The sequence below is a fragment of the Toxorhynchites rutilus genome, chromosome 3, assembly GCF_029784135.1.
Source record: "Toxorhynchites rutilus septentrionalis strain SRP chromosome 3, ASM2978413v1, whole genome shotgun sequence".
Classification (NCBI taxonomy): Eukaryota; Metazoa; Arthropoda; class Insecta; order Diptera; family Culicidae; genus Toxorhynchites; species Toxorhynchites rutilus.
This window is the reverse complement of record NC_073746.1, coordinates 133,746,803-133,765,906: the sequence shown is the minus strand read 5'-3', so window position 1 is coordinate 133,765,906 and position 19,104 is coordinate 133,746,803. Positions and strand designations below refer to the sequence as shown.

Here is a 19,104-nt window from a genome sequence, read left to right as displayed (position 1 = left end):
AACATCCGATGAAATGGTGAGTGCATTGGCGAACAATATAATTGATTCAATTTATCTCGGTGAGATTGGCCGCAAAGATTAGATCCGGACAAAAACTATAATTTGTCATTCTACCACTGTGTACTCTGTTGCAAAAACACAATGGCATTCGATTATGCATAACTAATCTAATCATAACAAATCAACGGAGGCAACACTGCCACTGAATGGGATCCTCCTCCGAATGGAGCACAGCACATACCCCGGGCGTAACAAATCTGCTCGCAAATAAATGCAGAGCACCAAGATCAACGAGTGCAAACTACGTGGTATCATAAATTAATCTCATTTGATTATTTCGAATAAATGGCTACAGCTCGGATGGGTGAGGATGGCTCGGTACAGGACATGCTGCATGCGGGTTTTCGCACGCAAATAATTAGGGGTTGTGGGGGCCTGTGTCAACATAGTTATGACCAGGTGTGGGGAATGTTTTGCGAGAGATACACATTTGTAATATTTTGAGTAGCAGCATGCATTCGAAACAACTTATGTTTTGTTCGAATGTGCGCAACCATGAGTTGTGATTTTTCATTCTGCTTTATGCTTAGACTAGCTGACCCGGTAAACTTCGTCCCGCCCAAAATTTGTTTTTTGTTATCTATACCTTCAAACATTAACGTTTTCTTACTAAGCGCAAGTTCATAAGTCCAATCGCTGAACTGTTCATTGATTGATCTTCTAATCGACCCCGTTGAATTAACTTTTACTAAAAAATCCTAGTACTTCTACCAAAACTCATTATTATAATATCAGTTTATTTTCAGACATCATTCTCGTTCAAGATTTTTCAACCAATTGCAAATAACATGTTACTCCGTTACATAGAATAAATGTTTGATACATAAAATATGATAAAATAAAGACAGAACCCTCCCCTCTTCTCCCTTTAGAGAGAGGGGAGGAGTGTCTATTCACCATAGAAACGTTCCGTGTCCCCTAAAATCTTCACATGCCAAATTTGGCTCCAATTGCTTGATTAGTTTTCGCGTTATGCAGAAATTTGTGTTTCATTTATATGGCAGCCCACCTTTGGAGAGGGGGGTGGAGTGTCTAACCACAATAGAAACATTTATTGCATCCTAAAACCTCCATATACCAAATTTGGTTTCATTTTCTTGATTAATTCTCGAATCATGCAGAGATTTGTGTTTCATTTGTACGGCAGCCAGGTCTCAAACTATCACGAAAACCTTCCCCGGCCCCAAAAACCCCCACATATCAATTTTCATGTCGATCGGTTCAGTAGTTTCCGAGTCCATAAGAATCAGACAGACAGACAGACAGACAGAAAACCATTTTTATATATATAGATATCACATTTCTTCTCATAATCTATTGATTTTCGATTGTCCGATTAACGGAGAACTTTTATGAACACAAAAAGAAACGTTTGCCGAGTAAAACAACAACTACGTCTTTTCTAAGAAGGGCATAATAAATTCATTTACTGGAACAACGATTCTTGATTACGAGGATCGTTTGAAAAAATCGTGCAAATTCAGAGAGATGGCTCTTCTGACTCGTATCGAGGTTTCGTTTAGTTTGTACAACCCGTTTGTACAAGCATATCTTGCAAGAACACATATCAAGTTTCGGCCAGATCGGTCTGTTTCGTTGTGTTTGGAAATCGTTTGAAATTATGAAGTCGTGTGATTTTTTTTCCATCGCGATAACACACCGGCTTTTGCTTCAGCAGTTGTGGTTTCAAAACTAATGGTAATAAGGTTCCAACTCGTTACACATCCCCGTATTCTCCAGACTTGGCTCCCTCGGACTACTATTTGTTTTCAATCTCAATTAGAAAAATAATGATGACAAATTATGACACAATTTCATAAAAAGTTGTAACTTTTTGTACAACTTATATCATAATTATTTTTGAATTTGAAATTGAAAAGCAGTCAAAATAACTTACTTGACCAATCTAGTGTTAAGGTAAACGTTAATTGGCTATTATAAGTACAGTGGAGTAAAAATCGTGATTTTAGAATATTTTAATTGAGGAGTTGTTGAAATGATATTGTACAAACAAATTGTAGAAAGGTTAGAAAGCTTTGAGTTTGTTGATAGAAACACTTAAGTTTGTTATGTGTTTTTGGGATAAAATTATTAATAACACCTCATTAACCACTAAATTTTAAGTTTTTCACTTCCACATTTAGCCTTTCCATGCCAAACCGATATAATGGCTCTCATATTTCCGCGAAAATTGGTAGTTTTGTTCCTTATCGCAAAGTATCAGACCCTTTTTTATTTTTTTCATTAGGGCGCCCATGTTCATTTTAGGGTAGCTCGAAAAATCAATTTCCAAAAATCAATCTTTCCAAAAACGAGTTTTAAAAAAATCATAACATTTGCACTACTGGGCCGATTTAGATGTTTGCGATGAAGTAAAAAAAAGCCAATAAGTAAATCTTCTTTGATGAAATATTTGATTTTGTTTTTGTAATTCTTGATTGTATTTGTTTTTTGCCGGTTTCATAGATTTGGACTTGAGGGCGCTATATTTTTTTATTTTTTTCTGGCAAGCTTCTTCTAGTCCGAAGCCATGTAAACTATAAAAAACAAATACAATCAATAATTACAAAAGTGAAATTCAATTTTCTTGCAAGTGCAAATTTTTTTTCCAAAAAAACCAGTTGTCTTTTATTTGATACGTTGATCATCCGAACCGCTTCAGTAGTTCAAAAGTAATGAATTTAAAAAAAAAAATTTTTTTGGAAAAAGGGGAACAAAAAACTTTCGAACCACCCTAAAATGAAAAATGAGCGCCTCAATGAAAATAATAAAAAACACTGGTCTAATATTTTTCGATAAGGAACAAAACTACCACTTTTCATGAAAATCTGAGAACCACTAGATCGGTTTGGCATGGAATGGCTGAATTGTTATTTGTTGTTAATTACTTGTTTGAATTTGACATGACTAGAAATGTGTTTAGTATATAGATTAATAGTTAAATTTTAGTCTGTCCGACAATTTTTTTTGGCGAAGATAATAATAAATAAATAAAACTTTTACAACAATTGAGGTCAAAAGAGTCAATTGTTAATAAAGAGAAAATGCGGTAAAGTTTTTATTTTAATAATGCGAAAATGCAAATCAGGCCGCTGAAATTGTGATTGATGTTTGTGGTACCGATACTGCAACAGTAAAATACGTGCAACATAATTTATTTTCAAAAAATTTTTTTTTAATTTTTATTAATTTTTTTTCAGTGCAATACGGTAAATTATGATCCCTACTGTCACAAATTGACCGTTTGAAGCTAGCGATTGACCAGAAACGTTCAGAATTAGCCAACAGAAGAGGTGTTGTGTTCCATCAGGACTAGGAATTGCATTACCGTCCCAAAATTCAATAACTGGTTGTTCGGTAATGGAAATTTCATTACAGGTAAAACCGGTAAATTACCGGTAGAAAAATACTTTGAAATAAACCATTTACTTAACACTCCTATACTCGCGCATAGGTCTGTAAGACCGAGAAATTCATCCATTTCTCAGAAAATATCAACACTACGATTTTGCGATTCTCTTTAGCCTCCTTATTCGTCGCTCGTCATCGTTTAGCGCAGGGGTTTTCAGATTTTTTTTTTATGACAGAGCACTTTTTATAGCTAAATTATTTGATGGAGCACCAGCAATTTTTAATCACTGAAACAAATCCCAACCCAACTGGAACAACTCTATTTCGGTTGTATGTCGCAGTTACACGACATCTGACCCAGAGTAAACAAGATAAACCATCACCTGGTGAAATTAGATTAAAGAATGTTTTTTTTCAAGGTGGGTTTTCAAGCGGGAGAATTTGCTATAACTTCGCGGAGCGCAAATTTCCCGCAGGGCACCATTTGAAAACCCCTGGTTTAGCGTATCGCATGCGTTGGTACGAAGGGGGCGTTGGTCACTTTTTAAACACCTGCGGTCTGAAACAGGAACAGCTACGCGAGTATAGGAGTAACTTTTTTGGACAAGTGACTTTTTTATATTCTAGAATATTGTTGAATGAAATGTATAAGTCAATGTGGAATATTTATTGAATGTAATGCATAAGATCATTACCGGACTATTCTTATTTAATTTTAGTTTTTTTTTTGTCACCGGATTGAACGGATTCATATATTGACTATTCGTTGATATATTCGTCGTTAGATGCATACGTGCAAAAGCAAAATACAAATGTTTGACTTTCGTAAAGTTATTCGCTAAATACAATGGTCACACATATTCAGACTTGTGAAAGAATTGTAAACAGTAAACTATAAACTAATCAGTGGCATATGGTTATTTATTACAGTTACAGTTTCGAGGGATATTTTTTTATAATGAACAATATCGACAAGAAAACAAGAAAAAGAAAAGGAAGTTCCTAGAAATCCTTTTATATCATCTTTTTATGCCCCATCTAAAACAAGGCGTTAATTCTTAGTTTAACAAGAATACAGAGACAAAAAATATTAGAAATATGCAAACTTCATATTCCAAAACCTTTATCATCTGGTAATTATCTAGGAGGTCGTTCTCTAAAGACCCGAAAAACACGCTACAACTGCATGAAATGTAAAACATATGTTCGTCTCGAGCATGCAGTTATGGTATGTTCTGATTCTTACACCAATGAAACAAGCTGCTTTCTTTCAATTAATAACAGGTGTTTAATCTTTCTACTTTATCCGAACAAAACGGCTTTGATCCGTATTGCTAGCTGTACAAAAAGTGCCATAAATCAATCTCGTATCAATAGACAAAACCAATTAGATGAAATCCCCAAAACAAAAAATGCAATAAATCATGCGGACAAAAGTCCAAGTAACCAATAGACTAGATTCAAACAGCCGCATTTGAATATCAAATCGTCTTTGTACCAGCATTCAATTCATTATCCCCCCCCCCCCCTTATAAAACCCCCCTCCATATTTGCAAAAAACTCAGACAGCCAGATTTCGCAAGCCTCTTTTGAGGCCAACTTAGTATCACCAAGAGCATTTTGCATGGACCGGAAGAGATGATAATCACTTGGAGCCAGGTCCGGTCTATACGGTGGGTGCAATAAGACATCTCATCCGTGCTTCCGTAGCTTCTGGTGGGTCATCAAAGATGTGTGAGGCCGAGCGTTTTCCTGGTGGAAAACAACACCATTCCTATTGATCATTTCTGGCCGCTTCTGGTCAATCGCCTGCTTCAAACGGACAAGCTGCTCACAGTAAAGAACCGAATTGAGGGTCTGGCCATAGTTGAGCAGCTCATAGTGGATGATTCCCTTCCAATCCCACCAAACACACAGCAAAACCTTCCTGGCCGTCAATCCGGGCTTGGCGATGGTTGGGCCGGCTCACCGCGCTTCTAAAGGGTGTGTCACATCAAATTGCATCACGGAAAAAACGCTGTAGAAATTCGCCCAGTAGACCGATCCTTTTGAAAATTTTAGACAGTAAAATAAAAACTATTAAACAACTTTTGGCATTTTCTTTTTATTCTTACTTCGAGCCAAAGCCCGTATGCTCGCACCTTCCTCTTTACCCCGTCCATAAGGTTCTGTACAACGTCAGGTTGTAGCCTTTTTTGAACAGAAATCCATTTTCTCTTGAAGTCCGCCTCCGATTTGACAACTTTTGGGTTCTTCCGGAGGGCCTGCTTCATAATCGCCCAATATTTCTCTATTGGGCGAAGCTCCGGCGCGTTGGGCGGGTTCATTTCCTTTGGCACGAAGGTGATCCCGTTGGTTTCGTACCACTCCAACACGTCCTTTGAATAGTGGCACGAAGCGAGATCCAGCCAGAAGATGGTCGGGCCCTCGTGCTGCTTCAATAGTGGTAGTAAGCGCTTCTGTAGGCACTCCTTAAGTTAAACCTGCCCGTTTACCGTGCCGGTCATCACGAAGGGGGCGCTCCGCTTTCCGCAAGAGCAGATCGCTTGCCACACCATGTACTTTTTGGCAAACTTGGATAGTTGCTGCTTGCGAATCTCCTCCGGAACGCTGAATTTGTCCTCTGCGGAGAAGAACAACAGGCCCGGCAGCTGACGAAAGTCCGCTTTGACGTAGGTTTCGTCGTCCATTACCAGGCAATGCGGCTTCGTCAGCATTTCGGTGTGCAGCTTCCGGGCTCGCGTCTTCCCCACCATGTTTTGCCTATCGTCGCGGTTAGGAGCCTTCTGAACCTTGTATGTACGCAGGCCCTCCCGCTGCTTGGTCCGCTGGACGAATGAACTTGACAAATTCAGCTTATTGGCGACATCCCGGACCGAACTTCTCGGATCACGTCTAAACTGCTTAATTATGCGCTTGTGATCTTTTTCACTGACGGAGCATCCATTTTTGCCGTTCTTCACCTTCCGGTCGATGGTTAGGTTCTCGAAGTATCGTTTTAGTACTCTGCTGACCGTGGATTGGACGATTCCCAGCATTTTACCGATGTCCCGATGTGACAACTCCGGATTCTCGAAATGAGTGCGCAGGATTAATTCATGACGCTCTTTTTCGTTCGACGACATTTTTCCAAATTTACGAAAAATTGACAGTGAAGCATGGCCAACGTGATCTATACACTCTTATCTGATTATAAGCGAAAGCTGAAGATATAATTCCTAAAAATTAAATTTCTACAGCGTTTTTTCCGTGATGCAATTTGATGTGACACACCCTTTACCACGACTTTTTTCGCTTTAGGTTGTCGTACGTGATCCACTTTTCATCACCAGTTTGGAATCCTTTTGCAAATGGTTCCAAACGGTTTTATGGTCTATACCCAGTTCCTGGCCAATCGAGCGAGTGCTCACATGCCGGTCCACTTGGATGATTTCAACAATTTTATCGGTTTCCACGACGATTGGCCTATCAGTACGGGGTGTTTCTTCGACAGCCACTACACCAGAACGAAATCGATCAAACCAACGCTGTGCTGTGCGAATCGTTACAGTAAACTACACGATTTTTTTCGGCCGCCTTCGTTGCAGTTGTACCTCGCAAGTAGTAAAAACGTAAAATATGTCGAATTTCTTGCTTGGTGGACTCCATCTTTGACAAGCTATAACTTGAGACTGAAAAGGACAATCACAACACTGTCAAAACGACACTTGTAGCACAGATTGTCGTCTTTAAATAGCCGTATAGTATGATAAGTATAGCCGATGCGATCAGTACAACACAAGATATGTTTGAGTGTTGCCATATATTGACAATATACGACATTTCTTTTTCCCCAACCCAATATATAATGCTGTAAAACGCACGAAAGAACGCTCAAAAATATACTGTTGAACTATCGCATCTCTCGTTATCATTTTTTTCTCAACCACTTCTCGCCGAACAGTGTCGCAAATAATTTACATTTGTCGTGTCGAAACAACAGGAAAAAAGTCGAATTTCGTTATTTGTGTTGGAGTATCGAAAATTACTCTGTTTTGATGAGGCTGGATGAGATGACTATTAGAACTGAATACAAATGGAGAAAACATATTTTTCTGGAGTTTTTTCATTCAATTACACCCTCTTCTTCAAATAAATATCAATGAAGTCCAAAAAATACACAATAGCAATAATCTAGAGAAGTTCAACTTTCGGTCTGTGTATACAGGAGGGTTAAAAAAACCGCTTTCATTGATAATGATTAGTCTCAAAGAAATAAAAAATCAAGTTTTCGTTGAATAAAGTAATACTTAAAAACACTAATTTTGTCGTCCTCTATGATCGATAGATAGATCGGAACTTATTAATAAAATTTCCAGAAGAGGAATATGCACGTTCAGAGTACAATGATGCAATTGCAATCCGACATCAGCTTCATAAAGGGTGCGGTTCTTTCGGCATAGCAGTTCAACATCGACCAGAACTGGTTCGAGGGCATCAACTAATCCCTTCACTGCTGTCTGTTCTTCATCGCTGAAGCTTATCCTGTGTTTCGTTCTCAGATTGAGCAGCGATTTATGAAGTGGAATTCGGAGGTTGAAAAATCAACGCAACACTGCCAGTTCTGTTTTTTCGACCTTATTTTGATTCTCGGGTAATATTTTGAAGTTATTTATGGTATAACATTGAAAATTACCGAGATTACCGGTTTTGGATTGTAAAATTATCGGTAAATCGGTAATGAAAAATGATCCGGTATTACCGTTAAAACCGATTAACAATCCCTAATCAAGAGAACGCAAGGTCACACAATTCCGAGAGCTTGTTGGGGATGTTTTATTGCATCCACCATATAGCTCGGACCTGACACCAAACGATTATCACCTTTTTCTCGCATTGGAAATTGGAGCATTGGAGAAATTGAGATCAAGAGAAGATTGTAAAAATCTATTACTTTGGTTTTTTGCTAATATGAACCAAGACCTCTATTATGGAGACATTATGAAGATACCTTTAGAATGGCAAAAAACGGTGTATATTTAATCCAAGTCGGACAATTCGAAACATATTAGAAATAATTTAGAATTTCACCCGAAAATAATGGATTACTTTTTCCCCAACCTAATATTAACTCGTGAACAGGTTCACCAGACATTAAAATCCGTCAAGAAAAAGTCTAAATTGATTTTGTTCTTGAGTTATAATTTTTCAAAATTAACCAATGGTCCGAAAAATAAATTTTTACCCCTTTTTTGACCACAAAAAATCATAACCTTCGAACTACTGAACCGATTCAGACGATCTATACATTTCAATTTAAAGCCAATGAACTAGTCTTGTTTAAAAATATCATACTCAGGAAAAAAATGGGTTTTGTTTTCGTAATTATTGATTGTTATTGTTTTTCATAATTCACAGGGTAACTTCGATATAACGTACATTTCACTTTCAAAATATTGAATTGTACGTTATATCGAAGCATACTAAAACAACTCAGAAACGTAGCTTATATTACGTTATTGTGTTGCTGTTTGGTTAAGGGTAATGATAAAATTCTACTAGAAGACGAAGCCACCCTTTTCATGATGTTTCCCTTCGTACTGTTGATTAAAGTTTGTTTCATTTAGAATCCGGAATCATAAAACCAGTTGAATTATGGAATTGGTTGCAGGTACAAAACATGTTTTAGTATCAAAATACAGATTAATTATTTCTCCAGAGGCACCATATTTTTTCTTGAAAGCTGTCTTTCCACATAACATATTCAAATATCCAAATATGTTATTTTTCGTTTTTGAGCAGTGTTTGGATTTCGATCAAAATCAAATGATACACAATGTGTCATGCAAGTAAACTCTCACGAACATATAACCAAATATGAGAGGATCATTCAGATACTTGTATGAATGTCAGCAATCACTTTTGTAACATTTAGTGATTAAACTAAGAGAGGAACGAAGACTGTTGTTTGCATATTCGAGTTGTATCAAACATGGCACACTATTTTCGAAGCCTGCATACAAGTTTGAACCGCATATATCGTCTCATTTTACTATAGCGAAACTCACTGCACAGACAAGTGTAAAGCAATAAATGATACAAGAAAAATTACGTCATCATTACGTCACCATTTGCGGAGAGCAGCGAATGGGAAAAGAGATAAAACGCGAGAGTTTTTGCTTCTCACTGGAGCGGTGTTGCTAGTAAAACTATGTGGTCTATATGAATATACACATTTCAAGGGATAGCGGCGTTAAAAATGGAAAATATAATCTGACTACCCTTCCCTTAGCCTCTATCGAGCTAAATAATCATATAGTTTGCACTCTCTGAGACTTAAAAATCAGGATCTGCTACATTAGCTGAATATGAATCTTTCGCTTTGCGTTGTCCGTATGATCCTGCTGTTTCATGATGCATGGAGAGGTCGGTATGCATATGTTAGAGGCAAAGAAGAAAATAAGCTTTCTGCACTGAAAGCGTATATGATAGCTTTGCTTGCATGCTGGTATGCAATGAAGTGCGAGCCGATGCAGAGTTGTCTCGTTCTCTTTTGTGTCGTGATTTGCAGCACATAACAACAATAGAATACCGCTGGGGGAAATGTTTCCTGAAAGATCATATTTGAACGAACGAAAGCGATTTTTTCAATGAGTGGATCATTTGGCAAACACTGTTTTTGAGTTATGATTTTTGAAAGTTAACATGTTTTCAGTTTTCGCTCAATATTCCTATGAGACTAGACTACGTCTATGCGACTAGAATCCAATCTTTACGCTAGTGCTGTTTTTTTTTCAATGAGGACAAACTTCAATTTGATATATCGATCATCTAGTTTAAAAGTTATGAATTTAAAAAAAAAGTCATTTTTGGAAAAAAAAAAGAAAAAAAAAAGGAAAAAATGATGTTTCGGACCGTCGGTTAACTTTGAATAATCATAACCCAAAAAACGAAAAAAATCATATTTTTCGATATATTGTGTAAAAAATCTTCAGCTTTCAAGAAAAAATATAGCGCCCTTGGTCCCGAGACCATGAATATTGTTAAAACCAAATACAATCGATAATAACGAAAATAAATTTCAAATTTTCTGTAAGTGCATTTTTTTTAAAAAAGAAAAGCTAATTGGCTTCAATTTCATGTGTCGTTCATTGATAAATGTCATTTTTTGAGAAAAAAAAATCGGGAAAAGTTAATTTTTCGGACACTAAAACGGAAATGGTCACCCTAACTAAAAAAAGACGGGTGGGTAATGTCGGGGACATAACCGGAGTGACGTAGGACTATACAAAGGGGACAGCTTTTGTTAAATATATATTTTAAATATATTGTTTTATTTTCTTCTCCTACGTGAATACCTAGCTATCTACCTGAAAAATTGATTAGTTTACTGTTTACTTTTTATGAATATGTTGATGGTTCTGAAAAGAACCTTTGGTGTTGTGTTTTTGTTATCACTCGATATTCCTATCTTGTTCGGTTAAACCTTCCTGTTTAGCTATTGCGTTTGCCACTCGCCACAGCTTTCACAGTTGGAAAATTTCTTCCCATCCAGCTTGTAACATGTTGTTCAGTAAATTACATTTAATGCGACGTGCCGGAGAAACACTTTGCCACTCACTGAAACTAATTGTTGCCTTGATGAACGCCGAACCGAAGCTGCTCTGTTCTTGATGCGGGTTTTCTGATTGTCGTGAGCAGCTTTGCAAGCCAACTCGAGCACTCCGAAGGCCAAAACTCTATAATCGCTGTTAGGTATACTGGTGCTCCGGCACCAATCCGTTCGGCCTAGTTACCCTTGCGGAGCAATCAGTGAATGCGACCAACAGGGAACTGGAGACCTGCACGGTTCGAGTGAGACTTTGCCTTTCCCTTAACTTGTCCTCCTTTGTTACGTCCACGATGCCGATGCCGTACAACCACACGGGTTTACGGTTTGAAAGAACATAAGATATTTTTTTGGGGTCCGCGTGTTTTATACTCTAGCGGTACACACTCACAGGATAGAGACAAATCGGTAGACTCAGCCAGAGGAGCGAGTCCAACGAGACGAACGAATGAGCGTTAAAAGGGAGCGATGGCAAAAAAATACATTCATTACGATTTGTTCGCTCGTTGGATTCACATGCAGGCTAAAAAAGGGTCCTTTTCAGGATCACTAAATTATCTTCAATCTAAAGAGTTTATTGTTTTGTTATCACTCGATATCCCCATCTTGTTCGGCTAAACCTTCCTGTTTAGCGATTTTTTGCCACTCGCCACAGCTTTCACAGTTGGAAAATTTCTTCCCATCCAGCTTTGTGACATGTTGTACAGTAAATTACATTCAATGCGACGTGCCGAAGCGCCACTCAGTGTCTCATTGGAGGCGATTTTAACCTGTCATTGAACATTTGCGATGACAGTGGTACAGTGTCGACTTTCAATGTGGGGTCATAATTTGGATCTCTATGTTTACAAAAATGTCTAACTAAATATGTCGCATTACATGACCGTCCAATTAGCTAAATTTCGAACTAATTGTAAATTACTGTACTTTCAATCTGGAAACAATTTAAGGAAAGTCCCCAACTATCAATAAGCTCAGAACAACTGCCAAATTCACATACTCATCAGATTCTGGCAAACAAATTATGAAAAAATCAATTTGTGTTTTATTATTATTTTGGATAATGTTTTAGAAAGCATTGAACTGTATTTCCTAAACTCTTTTTTGGAAGGTTTAATGGCCCTGAAAAGCGCCTTGTTTTATGGAATGGTTCCAATTTAGAAAACTTAGTACTCGTGGTTTTGAAAAAAAAAACATTTCGAACGCCCTCGATGCCGCCTTGTTCTGGATTTGCCACCAAAGCAGTTTGTATAAAAAACAAACTTTTTTCTTCTGCTACCTGATGCCGTTTTGCGATTGCGTTTGCCACTCGCCACTCGCTGCAACTGCCTGTTGTCTTGATGTCCACCGAACCGAATGTGTTCTGTTCCGAATGCGGGTTTTCTTATCGTCGCGAGCAGCTTTGCCAGCTAAGTCGATCACTTTGGCGGCCGAAACTATATAACGCCGGCTAGGTGGACTGGTGCACTAGTACTAACGCGCTCGGCCTAGCTACCCTTGCGGGGAGCTCCAGATCAACACGGTTCGAGCGGGATTTTGCCTTTCCTTCACTTTTCCTCCTTTACCATGTACAGACATGGCTGCTTGAGTTGGTTTGTTGATGTGTTGTGATGCGAACCGATGTGGTGTACGGTTTGAATGAGAATGATCGTTACGGCAGCCGAGCGGGGATTTTTAAGCTGACTGGCTGGCTCGAGAATTACGCATGTGTGAGACTGCGACCAATGTTTCGTTCATTTTTTTCTTTTTCCTTTCCAATCGTGCTTCATTCTATTTCGCTGCTGCTGTGGTTGCCCGTTTTGGTCGGTACGATTTGAGGAGCACAAAATGGACCAATCAAAAATGGGCACATAGTGCATTTTGACAATGCTTGATATTTCACAATTATTCAATTATTTATCTCAAGAAAAATGAAATGTTATTTGTTATGATAAATGCGTAGATATATTTCCTATCAATTGGTGCAAGAACCTTTGCGATCTATTGAGAAATGCTCGAGTTATAAGCGTTCCAAATCTTGCATTTTTTCCTACTTGTTCAGTGCCTAGATTTCCATTTCACCCCCTATATCTTCCGGTTAGACGTAGTCCTACGTCAAAAATAAGAAAATACGGGTCTAATATTTTGCGATAAAAAACAAAACTACACCTTTTCACGAAAATCGGTTAACCACTAAATCGGTTTGGCATAGAGTGACATAAAAATATGGTATATGAATAAAAACAGAAGGCCAAAATGTGTTGGTGAGCTCAAAAGTGAAGAAGGAATGGTCTGATATCAGCCTTCATTATTTTCTTGTACTCATGTTGTATTCGCCCGTAAATCAATGTTAAGGTATGAATAAATTTTGAATTTTTTAAGAGAAAGTTCGAAAAAATAATTCCCATATGTTCTACAATGACATCGTTGTTAGCCGTTATTTGCCTCGTGTTCCGTTGATGTGAAGCGAAAATGGCAATAGATTCTCAGGTGGAATAACGCGTTTCGAAAATTTCATTAGGAGTGAAAATTTACTTTTTTGTATCAAACATGTATTCCATACGTCCGGGATATCTTAGGTAGCCGTGATCCTGATCTTCTGCTCCATCTATACCTGTTCCTAATGGCCAGCTGCATCCCAATAGGAAGTATCCCGTGTCGGGCACACGTACAGAGCATTTAAGACTGCAACATCCCAATTATGAGAACACTTGTAATACTAACCTCGAGCCAACTGCGAGTAATCGGTTACATATTAGGCTGTCAAAAAAGTCCTGCGGTATTTTTTTTGAATTTTCATTTGTTCATAAAATTAGTTACAATCATCTGTTTTAAGTCAAATATGCGCCGTTTTGTTCGATGACTTGTTCCCAACGAGATGCCAACTTCATAATACTCCTGTTATAGAAGCTCGCTTCCTTATTGGCAAAAAACTCGGATAGCCAATTTTCACAGGCCTCTCTTGTGGCTAACTTCTGACTACCTAGCTCGTTCGCCATGGACAAAAACAGGTGGTAGTCACTTGGTGCAAGGTCCGGACTATACGGCGGATGCAAAAGAACCTCCCATCCGAGCTCCCGGAGCTTCTGGCGCGTCACCAAAGAATTTTTTTTTTTTATCTGTATTATAGTGATTTTCAACTCATTTGGCTGGTTCGTCACTTTTTACTTCCATTTTTGGAAGATTGTCGGGAGTGAGAATTAAACTCGTGACCTTTAGCGTGAGAGGCATGGGTGTTACCACTACGCCAGATCGCCTCCACCAAAGAAGTGTGTGGCCTGGCGTTGTCCTGATGGAAGACAATGCGGCCTCTGTTTATCAAAGATGACCTCTTCTTCATGAGTGCTACCTTCAAGCGGTCCAGTTGTTGGCAGTACAGGTCCGATTTGAGCGTTTGGCCATAGGGAAGCAGCTCATAATAGATTATTCCTTGACAATCCCACCAAACACACAGCATAACCTTCCTGGTCGTTAATGAGGGCTTGGCCACCGTCTGAGCCGCTTCAGCGGGCTTCGACCACGACCGTTTGCGCTTCACGTTGTCGTAAGTGACCCACTTTTCATCGCCACTCACCATCCGCTTCAGAAACGGGTCGATTTTGTTGCGATTCAGCGTGAATCGCTGCCCATACATCGAACTTCTTTGTGAATCCAAGCTTCTTCAAATGGTTAATAACGGTTTGATGACTTATCCCAGCTCTTGGCCGATGCTACGGCTGCTACTATGCCGGTCTTTCTCGGCTAATTCAGCGATTTTGTCGCAATTTTCGACGACAGGCCTTCCGGAGCGTGGCGCATCTTCGACGACCTATACACCAGAACGAAAACGTTGAAACCATCGTTGTGCGGTGGAAATGGAAACTGTATCGTGTCCATAAACTGCACAAATTTTATTGGCAGCTTGAGATGCATTTTTGCCTTTGTCATAGTAGTACTGTAAAATATGTCGGATTTTCTCTTTATTTTGCTCCATATTTGCGACACTATAACTCACGAACGACTTAACCACACAAAACACTGTCAAGGACTATATTATAGCGCGCAAAAATATCTTTCCAACAAGCTATAGTATGACTCGATACAATGAATACAACTAGAACTACGCGCTTACAACGACACCTCGCGGAAATACCGCAGGACTTTTTTGACAGCCTAATATTACTAACTTAGTTGTAAGCAAACATTGTCGAAATATTGAACTCCCGGCCCCGTCATATGAGCTGATGCCATATAAGCCTTAATAAAAGTATATATTTTGGATAAAAAAAAACAAAATATATTCCATAGAACGGAGAAAATTGTTATTTGCAAGTGAATCAAGAATCTTAAGCGAAAATTGTATCTGAAAATAAATACATAGTATAACGACGAGTTTTGGTAAAAGTTATAGTAAATTTATGGTGAAGAAAAATTGTAAAGGGCCAATTAGAAGATCGATCAATGGAGGGTTCTGCGATAAAACCCACGAACATTCGCACTTGATATATCGATCATCTGAATCGGTCTAGTAGCTCAAAAGTAATGATTTAAAAAAAAACATTTTTGGAAAAAATGGGAAAAAAATATTATTTTATGGACCACCGTAAAAAAAAGTCACCGGAGGGTTGTGTCCGAGGCACGACCGCATAGTTGACGTAGGATTCCGTTAGGCAATCTATTGATTTTGGATATGTTTGAAGAATTATATCGTTAAACTCTTTGATAATGATTTCATGGCCCTGAAAAGGGCCGTTTTGTTTGGTTGTTAGGTATTGTTTGTTCACTTCACCAGTGTTTACCGAGTGATGATGACAGAAGGATGCTAAACAGTCGTTGGATGGTGCGTATCAGATAAAAGATGTCGAAGTGGAATGAGATATGATGAAAACCATCCTCTGTGACCCTAGACGAGATGCCTCCTGTGTTATGTGTATGGATGAAGAAAAAAACTCACCAACGTAATATAAGATAATTACCAATACCGAACACAGTTATCGATTTTTCTCATTAGTAAAAACATGTTACTTCAATATAGAGAAAACATATTTGAAATGGAAAAGGTGATTTTCTTTTATAATTTTTACTTTCTGAGTGTTTTTTCAACCCATTGCGAATTTTAATTGGACTAACAACACCTAATACTATATTTAAAGCATATGAGAAATCACTTTTTCTAATATTTTTCTCACTATTCCAATTTTTCTCGTCGTATAAACTTTCTCTGGATGAAAATGAACACAACAACACAGACAGCTTAAACATAACAACCCATTTCCGAGCGGGAACTCACCTTGGTTTTCATTTATGGAAATTGAAACAAATCGTTTCATACATCAAGTCATTTTTAACACAACTGCTACCATATACAATTTTACACTTACACTTGTGCTAAATTTTTCACAATACACGAACGGTCATTGACATGAAATTTCAGAAGGCAACCAACATTGAAATTCCAAATCTAGAATTTTAAATTATGTGCATACAAATTGCAACAATCAATCCGTTTTCACCGTGAAGTGACGTTCGTGATCAGACCCTTTATTTGCTAGAATTAATCGTATCACTCACCTTACTTGCAATACCAAAATGCCCCCGACTTGCATATATGTGCAATGTCGATTTCCCCTATGCAGCTTGGTTTTGATGTCTCTGTTAGGGAATACCTATCGGTAGGAATAAAAGTTCCCCCTATTTTCATGTATTTGCAATGCCGATTTCCCACAGGCAGCTTGGTTTTGATGTCTCTGTTAGGGAACACATTTCGGTGGGAACTAAAGCTCCCCTACTTTTATGTATTTGCAATGCCGATTTCCCCCAGGCAGCTTGGTTTTGAAGTCTCTGTTGGGACCCGCCGCATGTGTCGTCAATTTCGACCAATCAGAAGTGGGTATTTCCATTAGGATAGGGGTTGAGATTTTTCAATTGTTCGATAGTTAGTTTCATGACATATATTATTTTCTTCAATATAAAAAATTGTTAAAAAATCAAAATAAAAGGTCTAATATTCTGAGATAAGGACAAATTTTCACGTTAATACAACAACCATTATAAAATGATTATATCTTGAGAGAGTTCAAAGATTTCAGTCATAGTGGACCAAGTACGCCGGTCGTTTAACCCTCTTGATTGATCCCTAAAAAGTGTTTTATAATATAATTACACGACCTTGTTAAAGAGTAACTAAGAGCTATTGAAAAACAACTGGGGAGAACGATTGAAACTTATTGTAGCTTCGTAGCTTCGCAATAATAATTGTTACTGTTAAGGGTGCCCGTGTAAACTGAATTCATCTCGAAATATAATTTTTAAGGGGACCAACCAACATTCGTCGATTCCAGCACATAGAGGTAAACATATGGTACCCGCTCGAGTTTTCGAAGCATGCTACTAACTGCATGCCTTGCAAGCTAGCTTACAGCCTCTTGAGTAACGAGTAACGAGTAATGCTGGAAGCATTACAGCAAGACTCAACACATTCGTTTAAAGTGGGCATAATACAAAAATGGATTCAAAACAACGATCACTACACAACCATTGGTCTATGTTTCAGGTAAACCCGTAGGATTTCTATTGCTGAATTTCCTAATCTAAAAGTTTAAAGTTCACTCGGCAAGAGCACAACCGAAAAAAACGAGCCTATTGATAATTCGACTGGTGCAAATTAGCTATTGCTAAAAATAATACATCGTGACACATGTCGAAATTCAATTACAACAGCAGTCTGGATTATGTATGATTGCAGTCGCACATGCAAAAACTAAGTTTCAGCGAGCAAATCTAAAATCAATGTTGTGTTCCAACGGGGGGTGGCGTGGAAAAAATCTCAGCATGAGTCCCAACTCCGAACAATGGCGAACTGGTTGGTCCTGCAAATTCGCTGTTCTGTCGAAATTCTATTTCAACCATCTGAAGGGGGTTAGGAACCCCTTCCTGGGGTAGACAGAAGCCGCAGGAAGTGCAGCAGAATGTAATTCTATTTCGCTTTCTACCATTATTACAATGCCAATTCACATTCTACCATTCATGTGTTTGGAATGGGAGCTGAGTGAGTGGTAGCATATGGACGTGTGGTTTTGGCTGGAAAGTGCATTCCGCGCCATGTAGAGCGAAATTGTAACACTTGTTCAACTATATCACTTTTATGGCACTGACGATGCTGCTGTGAGAAATTCTCATGCTTATAGTAGCGACTACAGCGACAAAAAATAAACTCCGGAGTATGTTTAATGCTTTTCATTTTGTCCGGATTATGGGTTTGGTAATTATTGAGTTAAAAAAGGGCTTCTGGGATATTTATGTGCAAAATTTCATTTGATGTAGAAGATTATACGAGTAATTTTCATTGATTCAGGAAGTACTTACCTCCGTACATAACAAACAGCGTAATTTTCAGCATAATCAAATTCGGATTGATCCCATGGCGTAAACAAAACTTCCCCCATTTCGTCAACCCCTCGTCGTCGTAAATTTCCGCGGTGTTAGTTCCCATCTCTTCGGCACTGGCCTTCACAGGCTTTTCACTATCAGCCCCCATTATGTTCACTTCGCTGTAATTTCACCACCCACACTTTGCCCGGGGCTACTTCACACTCGGCACTAGTACCACTAGTACCTTACAGCTGCTCGTGCTGCTATTGATCTAGAGCGAAATTGTTCACTTGAAATTAACCTTGACAGGCGGTACTCCGGAACACGAATGCCGCTGTCTTACGCGCACAAGTAGTCTCTCGCTGCCATCTCGACGAACGACTCGACACGGTCGCCTTAATTTGTAACATCCGTTATCAACGACGCGTTTATTTTCATTTTTGTCATATCGCTTTGATCACATGAGCGCAAGGGATGCTGTATTATGGCATCCCCGTCGAGCAAACGGCTCGAGATCTTCAACGTGAAGAATATATCACGGTAGCCGTAAGTCAACTGATATGGATACGTGTTGTGCTAATATCATTACTTCACTTCCACCAGCTCTATCTCTCTGGTGCGGTTAGAAAACCTGCGGAATCCGTATCTAGTTCAAACAGTGCGCGAGAAATAATTCATCCACAATAAGATATAATTAATCACAAGTACGTCTTCATTCACCGAGATAAACTCGAGGCTAATTTATGGAAACATAATGGACCTCCGAATGTCAACAC

The 19,104-nt window shown here is 38.6% G+C and overlaps 1 protein-coding gene across 4 annotated transcripts in view; it reads right to left on the bottom strand.

Annotated features, from left to right (window-relative positions):
- LOC129777095 (uncharacterized) overlaps window positions 1-19,104 on the bottom strand; it is a 92,383-nt gene that overhangs the window by 65,996 nt on the left and 7,283 nt on the right. For 3 of the 4 annotated variants that reach the window (XM_055783161.1, XM_055783165.1, XM_055783162.1), the window contains exon 2: window positions 18,323-18,599. In XM_055783161.1, coding sequence (XP_055639136.1) covers window positions 18,323-18,494 — 172 coding nt within the window. In that variant the 5' untranslated portion in view covers window positions 18,495-18,599. Of the gene's footprint in view, window positions 1-18,322; window positions 18,618-19,104 lie in introns of all 4 variants that reach the window. The other variant, XM_055783163.1, reaches the window with a different exon arrangement.